The sequence below is a fragment of the Pseudophryne corroboree genome, chromosome 1 (genome assembly GCF_028390025.1).
Source record: "Pseudophryne corroboree isolate aPseCor3 chromosome 1, aPseCor3.hap2, whole genome shotgun sequence".
In the NCBI taxonomy this organism is placed as follows: domain Eukaryota; kingdom Metazoa; phylum Chordata; class Amphibia; order Anura; family Myobatrachidae; genus Pseudophryne; species Pseudophryne corroboree.
Window position 1 is genome coordinate 44,023,590 of NC_086444.1, and position 11,876 is coordinate 44,035,465.

The 11,876-nt window shown below is 43.7% G+C and overlaps 1 protein-coding gene across 1 annotated transcript; it reads left to right on the forward strand.

The window, feature by feature from the left end:
* Window positions 1-508: 508 nt before the first annotated feature.
* LOC135055183 (perilipin-2-like) lies at window positions 509-6,658 on the forward strand. The gene is made up of 8 exons (XM_063958924.1): window positions 509-569; window positions 1,468-1,507; window positions 2,217-2,412; window positions 3,212-3,294; window positions 3,404-3,656; window positions 3,829-4,013; window positions 5,834-5,968; window positions 6,072-6,658. The coding sequence occupies exons 2-8, from the start codon at window positions 1,484-1,486 to the stop codon at window positions 6,447-6,449; spliced, it is 1,254 nt and encodes a 417-aa protein (XP_063814994.1). The 5' UTR covers window positions 509-569; window positions 1,468-1,483; the 3' UTR covers window positions 6,450-6,658.
* The last annotated feature ends 5,218 nt before the right edge of the window (window positions 6,659-11,876 follow it).

An 11,876-nucleotide genomic window follows, 5' to 3' on the forward strand; every position in this document is an offset into this window, starting at 1 on the left:
CCATTGCAGAAAAGTCGAATTTGACAAAAGTCGAATTTCAAAAAGTCGAATTTTGAAAGTCAGTTTTTTTGACGGAAAGTACTGAATTGCATTGTCGATTTTTTTGGGGGGGGCGAAAAATTCCCGTTTTTCGACAATTTTGGGAATTCGACCGCAATTGCATATACCCCTTTATCTCTAGGTTTACCATACTGTCCCTGGGCTGGCTGACGTCAAGTCTGCATTTCATCTGGTTGTAATCAGCTAGAGAACCTGTGTAATCCATGAGTGCTTAGATTTAAAGGGACATTATGATTAGCCTATTTATCTTTCTCCACTTTATCTCTCTCCAAGGCTTAGTACATCTGCCCCATGTCACAGAAATGTAGTTAGACACTTATGGAGCTGACAGGAGACACTAATGATCTGCACCCACACCTGTAACTCCTCCTACTGAGCCCTAGATAGGGGAGGGACAGAGCAGGTCACATGTGAGGCAGCCCCTATAAAAGCCAGGGTGCCCTGAGGCAGGGAGCAGCAGTCAGGAAGGAGCCAGGAGGTTGTGCAGAGGTCAGGATACTGGAATACAGGTAACCACTAGAACACCATCCAATCATCACCATTTGATAGCTGCAAACATTGGAATGCTGCCATTGAATGTTTGATATATTAGTAGTTGTAAGTAGGGAGGCCAATCCTGGGGTGTTTTTTTTTCAATGCTGGGATTTGGGATTAAAAAATGCTCATTCCCGGGATTGCAGTAGGGAGCATGGAAAGTATATGTGGAGGGCAGTAAGGCAGGGTGGATGTAGGGAGCAAGGGAGGGTGGGTGTAGGGAGCTGCGGGAGAGTGGGTGTAGGGAGCAGCGGGAGGGTGGGTGTGTAGTGAGCATGTAAGGTACAGGAAGGGAAGGTGCCAGTGGGTGTAGTGAGCAGAGGGATGATGTCTGGAGCAGTGAGGGAGTGTGGGTGTAGGTAGCGATAAGATAAACACTACTTAGGCGGGCCGCGGGCACCAGCCATGGACACACACACTGACCACGCTGGCAGCATTTCAAACGTAGCGATGGCCACCAGCCAGTCAGAACTGGCAGTCCGGCAGCCAATCAGGGGCCGTGGCTGCTGCCGCTTCCCTGATTGGCTGCCGGTCTGCCAGCTCTGATTGGCCAGTGCTACGTTTGAAATGCCGCCAGTGCGGTCAGTGCGTGTCCTCATAGCTGATGTAACTACATTGCTGACAGCCGGGCAGCGCTGTCGGGCAAAACTGTGCATGCGCACTCTAATCCCGGGATTGGAGGCTCCAATCCTGGGATTCAAATCCTGGCATTTTTGGGTCCAAATCCTGGGATCCCGCCGATCCTGATCCCGGGATTGGCCTCCCTAGTTGTAAGGGAACCATTGATGGTCTGTAACCATCAGGCAGTGATGTCCATTCCTGAATAACTGCTGCCTTCTGTGCTCTTACATGTGTGTATCTTATGTTTCCTAGGTGGCTGACTGTTAATATGGCAGAGACAGTAGAGCAGCAGGTAAGTACAGTGTATGGTGACACTATGGTATAGGTGAGGCTGGAGAATGGTAATGTGGGTTACTGTAGGTGGTCACATGCCCTGTATTGGGAGTATTTACACTTAATATTCAGGGATATATGCTTGTTCGCCTCATGCCCTATGCGGTTAGTAGTGTGCGCCTCTAAACCAGTCACACCCCCTCCCCTCCCAAATGCTACTGTTACAGTCCAGGTTTTAAGAATATCTATGCTTGAACCTAGATGATTAAATCAAATGGACTGGGGTACTAATTGAGTCACCTGTGGTGAAGCATGGATACTAAAACTTGGAGTGCAGTTTGGAAGCATTGTATGTAGACTAGGCACAGAATGGTGTATGTTTGCTCCTGTTCATTTTAAGTAATGGTGGTGGTCTACAACCCCCTTTAACAGTGCAGCCAGACCTTGCATGTGCAATGTGTGCTGCAGTCCCTGACTGATCAACTGGGCCACCTGTAGTTGTGATATTACTGGTCCTAGTAACCTGTGTACTATGCAACTGCTGCATCTAAAACTCACTTTTGTGTTTAAAAACAAACCAAAACTGAGTGGTAATTGCCAATGTTATAGGTCACAACTGTAAACCGTAAATGTGCACCCTGAGCCCTGTCCACAGGTGTGGCCTCCTGGTCTGCTCAGAAGAACCCAACTGTACGGTGTTGGACTAACTCTGGCTGTTTCTCCTGTAGAACGTTGTGGTCAGGTTGATCAACCTCCCCTTGGTGAGCTCAACGTATGACATGGTGTCTTCTGCCTATATCAACGCCAAAGATAATCGCCCCTACCTCAAATCTGTGTGCAATGTAGTGGAGAGGAGTGTGGAGAACATCACGTCGGTGGCTGTGACCAGCGCCAGGCCAATCCTGCAGAGACTGGAGCCTCAGAGTAGGTTTTGAGACTTTCTGCTGTGTCTGGAAACTATCTTTAAGGAGGACACTTATCAAAGCTCAGAGTTGAGACTTTAGTGGCAATTAAAGGCTAACTGGCTGTTTCTTTATCAGTCTCCAAACTTTGATAAATACCCCCCGCCCACCCAATATTAGATCCAGTCTGTCATGCATTATTGACTTCACTGTACTCACTGTGGACAGACTTGTCCGTATTTGACAGCCTAGTACGTCCTTAATTAAAATACACATACATTAAGTACTGTACTCTGTATTCTGCTTGTCATCCAGTTGCTGATAATTACCTCTTATGTGTTCTCTTACAATGAGGATTAGCACTGGATTTAGTTGGTGTAGCAGTAAAATGCTGATTTATGGTCTTGTATGTTGTAAATTCGGTCTCCTACTATGCAAAAAACAAGCCCATCTTAAATCACCTTGGCATAGAAAGTAGCCTAAATATTGGCTGTCCCTGGTCTAAGATACACATCACTAGGCTAGCAATTGATGGTACCATTGGTGGGTTAGCATCAATGTTAAATAACAATTGATGACTTCACCCACTGATCGTTAACCCCTATCTATTACTCGCAGGGCTGCAGGCCAATCAGGGGGTGGCATTAGGCCCCATGTGCTTGCAATAACATTGGGGCTCTGTACCATTTATGTTGGAGAGCCATTGGATCTCTATATTCGATTGTTTGTAGTCATTGATGGCCAACTCAATTTAGATGCATACTTGGTGCTATGTACTGTTTCATAAGTGGCTTTTTTCTTTTCTTTGTCAAACCCTTTAGTTGCCCTGGCTAACAACATTGCATGTATAGGATTGGATAAGATTGAGGTGAAGCTGCCCATTCTCGATCAGCCTACTGACAAGGTAACTTTACAGCCCAGCAGCTATACCTGAATATCCTACACATAGGATAACATGCATTACACAGGTGTGTTGTATAAATGTCATCTGCAGTACCTGTGTCCTCCTCTAGGTGGTCTCCACTGCCTCTGAGGCAGTTCTTGGTGCTAAGGATGTGGTTGTACAGAGTATATCGGGAGTAGTTGGCAGAACTAAGGGAGCTGTGCAGGATGGTGTAGAGATGACCAAGGCTGCTGTGAATGGGGGCATTAGCACCATTATGGGGAGCAGTGTAGCGCAGATGGTGAGCAGCCGTGTGGACACTGCACTGACGACATCGGAGAGTCTCCTGGAACAATACCTGCCACCCACAGACGAGGAGCTGGGTAAGCCGGAACTGATGTGAGCAGTATATTCATGAACTAACACTTGGACTACTGGGACACAAAGTATAACTATAGCCACACAACTCTTACTAGGCCACTGACAGGCCAGCTGTAAAGCCAAGTCGGACATTTAAATGGATTTGTTATATTTCAAGCTTCTATATATTTTCAGCGAAGGAATCTACAAAAACAGAGGGGTTTGAAGTGGCAGCAGGAAAGTCAAGTTACTACGTTCGCTTGGGGTCACTCTCTACCAAGGCCCGTAAACGTGCTTATCAGCAAGCCTTGACACGAGTGATGGATGTCAAATGCCGGAGCCAGGAGGCCATGGCACAGCTACAGAACACCGTTGATCTGGTCAGTTGCAGATTTATAACCATGGCCACCACCTGTCCAGTATCCCTTTTGTTGCCATACCTGTAGCTGTAAAGAACTATTTCTTTCTAAGAAGCAACATTTAGAATCTTGCTCAAGGTGAAGAAATGAGCTCATAAACAATTCCATGGTCTGGATGTAGCAGATGTGACAGCTGGGCTACCCCTGACATGGTTGTATCTGATGCGTCAAACACCCAGTGCGTGGCTGCTGGAAATATTCCAGCAGCCGTTAATCATGGTGATAAAAAAACACAGCAGTGTAAATTCCTGGCGCAAAGTTGTCAGTCCAATCTAGATCCTCAACAGATCAGTCCAAATAACAGATCAAAAACAATATTCTAAGAAAAAACAAATGAGGATAGATCAAAGGCAATAACAAATAGAATGAATTTTGATATACGTCACATGGTATGATGTCCTTTTGGATATTCACTCTTTCAATTGTCTCATGATATCCAGATGTCAAACATGAAAAAAAGAGAGAGTACACATACATGGGTGGTATTGCTTTCAACACTAAATGAACAACCTATGAGTGTCCAGAAAAACGAAGCCTAAAGTGCCGGACCCAACTTGATAGTAGATGAGAATAGTATCTCGCCACCAATTTGCCAATATTTTGTGGACGTACCGAAACTCACATCAAAATATATAAGAACAGGTGTATAAAGGTATCTTTAAGCTGCTATTATCCCACGTGATGTAACAGAGTTTCGACTACCTTGAAAAAGACCCAGGAGGTCGAAACGTCGTTGGTGAAACCAGAGAGTGGAAACTACATAGAAAAACATCAGATTGCTGTTTTACGAACTTTTAATAAAAACCCTTTGAATTATCGTTGATGTCATTCCTGATCCTGGCTTGAAAGATACCTTTTATACGTGGAACTAATCCCCCTCCAAAGTGAGTGGGGTACGTCTTCTGAAATAGCTCTTTCTGTGTTACATCACGTGGGATATAGCAGCTTAAAGATACCTTTATACACCTATTCTTATATATTTTGATGTGAGTTTGGGTACGTCCACAAAATATTGGCGAGATACTATTCTCATCTACTATCAAGTTGGGTCCGGCACTTTAGGCTTCGTTTTTCTGGACACTCATAGGTTGTTCATTTAGTGTTAAGCAATACCACCCATGTATGTGTACTATCTCTCTTTTTTTCATGTTTGACATCTGGATATCATGAGACAATTGAAAGAGTGAATATCCAAAAGGACATCATACCATGTGACGTATATCAAAATTCATTCTATTTATCGCCTTTGATCTATCCTCTCATTTGTTTTTGTTTTTTTAGTTAATCGTGGTGGTTTGCACCCTTGGTTTCTCACCAGTGTCTCAAACACTGCTGTATCGGGAAGCTGGCAGCACTGCCACCTGGTGGTGGAGGAACAGCTGCTGCAGAAATGTACACTGCAGCACTTCCACTTCCCCATTTTTAAATACCCAGCAGCTGCTAGGTCATAGGAACACTGCTGCCTTTCACACATTCACAGATGAGCATTGATTATCAGAATATCGATCATCTGATATTGGGGTTTTCTGTTTCATGTATATCCATTAATTACTAATTTAATGAAATCTTCATTATGCAATCCTATATTGATACAAGACCACTGATAACTTCAAATTCATGCACAGTATACCATAAAAATTGCTATAGAAAAAAAAAATCATGAAATGGTATTGGGTAGTGTTTATGTACTTTAGGCAAAGACACGTTCATTATATAATCAAAAAATCAGTTTCTGAATAAACCTTTTCCAGTTTAAGTGATTAAAGGATCTCATCTTTTAGATTGAATTTGCAAGAAAGAACCTGAATGGTGCCAACCAGAAGATCCATGATGCTCAGAATAGGATGTACCACACGTGGGTGGAATGGACTAAAAGCACAGGACAGCAAGCTAGTGGGGAGGCTGAGAGCACGGAGGTAAGCTCCTCTACTGGTGTACATGCCAGGTGTCCAAGTACTGAATAAGTAACGCATAGAGCATCAGAGTATTATTTCTAACCTGTAACTTCCGGTTTTTCAGCAAATTGAATCACGCACTTTGACTATTGCCCGGCATCTGACTCTACAACTGCAAACCACCTGTCTCTCCCTGGTGACCGGTGTCCAAGGCCTTCCGCAGAACATCCAGAGCAAGGCTCAGAACATCAGTGTCATGGCTACAGAGGTCTATCGGAACTTCCGTTCTGCTTCCTCCATCAGAGACCTGTCTGATGGCCTCTTAGCCACCAGCAAGGAGCAATTCACCAAGATGAAGAGTTCTATGGATGACGTCATGGATTACTTGGTTAATAACACACCACTAAACTGGCTGGTTGGTCCTTTTTACCCACAGACGGCTGGCTGCCCACATGGGGAGCAAGAAGCTGATGTGACAGATTCTACTAATAGGGATGATTGATCGCACTTCAGTCTACAGTCACTTTGTACCAAATTCACCCAAGTGGGCTATCACCGATGTGTAGTGGCAAATGTTTCATGTAGCTTTACTGTATACTTTCACTCATATTTTTACACAAATGCTTTTTAGATAAACCTGTATTAATTGTTTCATCCACCACACTGTCATTTATGTTGTGCACTTTTGTATATTAAATATTTTTGCGGTAATGGTTTGTGTTCATGATGAAGCTTTGTACACAACTTCATAAATTTTAACGTTATGGCACTTGGAATGGGGGTAGGGGTGTTAGTAAACAAATATTGCAGACTTCCTGTGCAGTTCTATGGGGTGTAAAGGGGAAAAGCCTGATGCCAGTCACAAGGATAAATGTTCTGATACATTACATCCATTGTTGCTCACTTAATATGTAACTGACATCAGAGCAGCAGTGGAAGTATGCGGGTAGGCTCGGGTATGGAGTACCCTTAATAATTTGGCAGCAGGTACTCGGTACCACCTGCCACACACTTTGCCATTACCACGATTATAATGTGCCACAAAGCAGCAAGACCATGGTCAGGGTTACTGGGAGTGCAACAGTGGCTGTATTATCCTATTATAATGGAGGTATTACTATATTGTTAAATTGGGGGCATTACAATATATTGCTATTATACAGGAGGTATCCCTACATATATTATACTGGAGGCATTACTATATATTTGTAGCTTTTCCCCCAGATTTCTCCCCCCCCCCCCCCCCCCCCCAAAAAAAGGGGCTGTCATGTAGCCACTCCCACTAGCAGCATGTGGCCACACACCCTCATGACATGTCCACATCCATTTTTTGGCACTCTGTACCACTAAGAGAATATTTCTACTTGCACAACTGCATCAGAGCAAAGTATTTGATCAATTAGGACTTCAGTAATCTGGTCCTAAGAATAAATGAGGTAAACTACTTTTATGGGTGGTAAGACTTAAGCAGAAACTCATTACACAATTGGGCTTCAGGGCTAAAGCCAGAGCAGGCCATAGGCATATACAGCCACAGTCTCACACAGTATATAGGCATGCTGCATATCATTTTAATCAGCAGGAGCTGCTTGTGTATCCTAGCCACATAGCAATGCAAGTAAGATGCATTTTCATAAAAAAAAAAAGGTGCCCACGTTAGCATTGAGGCAAGATTTGAGGACACATCTGTATCCAATCAGAGGCAGAGGTCACAGTGTTAGTGGCAGTGTGAGTGCTGTGTGCATGTGAGTGGGTTGGTTGTGCAGTAGTGTTTGAAATATGTGTAAGCAGCATTATGTGTGTCATGTAAAAATTATTTAATAATGTGCAACATATGTGTAAGGGGCACTGTGCATCATTATGTGTATAAGGGCATTAATAATGTGTGGCATGTGTGTAAGGGAATTATGTGTAAAAGGGCATTACTAAAGGTTGTCATAATGTGTAAGGTGCATTAGGTTTTTAAGGACATTAATAATGTGTCTAATGTGTAAGGGGCATTACTGTGTGGTATTATGTGTATAAATGCATTAATGTGTGGCATTATGTGTTTAAGGTGCTCTACTATGTGGCATTGCGTATAGAAAGGGCATTACTGTGTCATCTAATGTGAATAAAGAGCAATATGGTGTGGTGTAATGTGAATAAGGAGCAATTCAGTGTGATGTATTGTGAATAAGGGGCTCTACTGTGAGGAGTAACATTTATAAGGTACAGTGATACTACTGTGGTGGACACTATCGCATGATCAAATGTGAATAAAGTTGCAGTTCTGTGTGGTGTAATTTGTATTGGGGTTACTATTGTGTGGCCATATCCCTTGCCAGAAAAAACACACCCCTTTTTGGGCTGTGCACCAAATGTGTGAACTGTTCCTATTTAAAATATAGGGGGTACAAAGTAAACACCAAAATAAGGACTGTCAAAGTCAGAAAAATGTCTCCATGCACGTTGCCATATTTGCACCGCACACTGGTCCGCGCTGCGCATGCGTACGCTCTCCCGTGAAGGCGCATACCCGCAAGAGCGTGCACCCGCGGGCGCACGGTATGCGTATTTACGGTAGAGTTTATGTAGTCGTAGCGTGCGACTCATTCGTTACATATTTTCACAATTAATGTAGTTTTTAGATCATGGTCCCTTTGATAGATTCTGAAAGTTTGGTTAATATAGAATGTCCCTGAGCTGAGGAATCCCTCTCTGTATTGTAGGAAGGGTCTAACAGGAGTCATGCAGCAGTGTTTGGTACCCATCGGAAGAGTATTTAATCAGCAATATTCCGGTGTTGGTTTGGAGCGTATTAATCGCTCGTGCGAATAGTTATGGACATAAGAAGTTTATGTCCATTTCTATTATTTACACATACTCAGGTATGCGGCGGGAAACCCAGTTTCCCACCCACCTGAGCTGTTTGAAATCGTCACAGCCCACCTGTATGAATCACCCTATGACCTTTTGTTATGATGCAGGGCCGAATTCCGACGTCCAATGGACAATGGGATTGTAGGGACTATGAGATTGCATTGTGTGTGGGGCATAAATAGGCAGGCCGACCATATCCAACTTCACTCTCTCTCATCAACGGTTTTCTGCTGATAACCGGGAGCTGGATATCGAGGCGCATGCGATCGTCACCCTTTGTGCGTAAGTTTCTCTCCGTAATCATATTGTCTTACTGTGAGCCAATCTCTCTCTCTCCGTCTCTCTCTCTTTTTCCCTTCTCTTTCTCTCACATCTCCCCTAGACTAGTATTGAATTGTATTAGATAGTATTGTATTTAGGTTAGGAAGTCTCTGTTATTCTGTAGTGTATCATTTGTACTGTTATCCCCTTTTTACAAGTATATTAGATATAATACAGTTAATAGGCTTTGGACCCTAAACCAGTATCAGTGTATTTCCTATAGTGTTAAGTGTTCACTTGAGCGTCGGTGACGCTCAAGCAGCTTTGTAGTTAGTCAGGTTACACAAGGTTGCACTTACACCCTGTATTCACATTAAGGTATTCTGTGTATTTCATTGGTATAAGGTTTAGACATAAAGGTATAGCATTGTGAGCGTCTGCGCTGCTGGTGATCTCCTCGTGGTCTCGAGCGTCCGCTACGCCATAGCGAATCATTACTCTAGTCATAACCAATAACGTGTCCTGTGATCACTGGGCCGTGAGCGAACGTGACGCTTGAGCGTCTCGCCTACGGCGGAGCGATCGTTACGCGAATAGCGTACCTTTACGGTACTTCTTAAGTAAGCAGCGTACAGTGTTCTTAGACTTCATAAAGGGTTGTTTATACGACAAAGGAATTTAGCATTGTCAATTGGGGACTCGTCCGATCCTTCTCATATCTGCACTAGGTAGATCAGCAGACATTATCCCTCCAGCAAAGGGTGGGAGGTTGTCTCGCAGTGCTGACGGGATAAACGTCTGCTTCGCTTAGATAAAGAGTGCTGAAGGAATCCGGGAACCGGAAGTAAGAACAAAACGCTTGTGTCTTTTAAAACTGTTTATTTCTCTTCTGTCTTGCGTATACACGCACGCATACAAATATATCTGCATTTCTTTTCCGATTTCGTATATCACTATTCCTGTTTGCCAATTTTTATAGTTGATAGAAAGTGCTAAAAGAGATTTGCTGTTATTTCATAGTAGAGGTGATAGTTAAAATATAGACCAACACACGGCTTGTCTGGGAGATAAGGCAGTCAGTGTGGTGTGCGGTAGATGATCAGGGATCATCTACATTGATAAAGGTAGAAATTGTGTTACGGTGGATCTTTGTTTTGCGTACACGTGTCCCTAACAAAAGACTTGCGTACGCAATCCAAAGGCAGACGCACGCAGCGTACATTACGCAACGTAGCGTCTGGTTACGCCCACGTAGCTCAAAGTCACGAAAAGCGATAATTAACGCAAAGGCGATAAGTAACGCACAGCGGTAGATAACGCGACGCGGTAAATAACGCAAATCTATTTTTGGAAAATCTGAAATTTAGTTTAACAGATCCTGCTCCTAATTGGTAACACAGTTGGACTGAAGACAATTTCTGCGCAGAAATAGATATAGAAACAAAGTGTACATGTGTTGAGTGAGTGTGTTTTTATCACATAAGTTTATATAACTTAGAGGTTGAACCAAAAGGAAAGTCGGGTACTCGTCAAGGGACATACGTGTAAGTGACATATACGGTGGCTAGGGAGGCATCCTTGGTTAAATAATATTTGAGCATTAGAGTATAGCGGACCATAAGGTAACAAGACCAGGAGGTCATAAGGTAACAAGACCAGGAGGTCATAAGGTAAAATAGACAAAAAGGTCCGCTATAAAGGTACAAGAGGCACAACGCCTGGGGTGTTGGTGCAGAACCCATATAGGCCATAAGCTCTTGCTGAAGGAATCGCGGCCGGAAACATCGATTCCATTAATCTCTCAGTACATAACAGGTAGTGCTTATGTACTGAACGATTGGACCGCACGTAATTGTGTGCAGTAGTTAGTAATCTGACCTAATACCATTAGAGTAAAGTGGTCACAAACGCTATTTGTACATTCTGACGTGATTTGTGTAATTTTTTATTTTTAAAGGGAAGTTCGCTGGTCACTCAGGAACTATCTAACAACCCCACCTTTACTGGAAAGAGTAAGTGTCCTGCGGGTAACCCTCACATGTTCCAGTAAATAAAGGTTCACAGGGGCCCTGGGTTGGGTACAGCAGCTCTGGTTACAGTGATTGCAGTACTGGCCAACGTGGGCGAGAAGTAAGTGGGGTACTTGATAAACCACCACCGCCGGCCTGCCCAGGACATCTTGGTTTGTTTGTAAGGGTTCGCTGAAAACCTTGAGATAAAGATCCAAGGAGGAATAAGCAACACCTGCAGATTATGGGGGCCAGTTGTTCAGGTAGGGGGCGATCAACCTCGGTTCGGGTTGATTCAGAGAACCGACCAGTCGGGTCGGCAAGATACATCATGTGTGAAAAATACGGTAGTCACACAGAGGTTTTATGTGATGAATGGGAAAGAATGACTGTACAAGACAGGGACAAGTTCCCAAGAATAGGTAGCTTCAGTCCAGAAGTGTTACAAAATTTAAGGAGGAGGATATGTCTCGTAAAATCAACAAAGAGACGAATTCAGCATCATGATTATTTACAGTTATGGCACCAGGAAGGTGAGATACAGAGAGGTTTGGCTCTGGCGGCGGGATCTGGGGCAGTAAGGAAACTGATAGCCACAGCCCCGCCACCACCATATATAGCAGGAGAGAAGTTGATTGCGGAGAGAAACGCACTGGGTTGTAAAACACAAACACTTAGTAACCCTGTAAATGTAAATGATGTTAACCAAGTAACTCATGCAATTATTAACCCGTGCAAGTTGTACCCTGTTTTGAACCTTCCTCAGGAGTGTGATCAAGAAGACGATCCAGCAACAA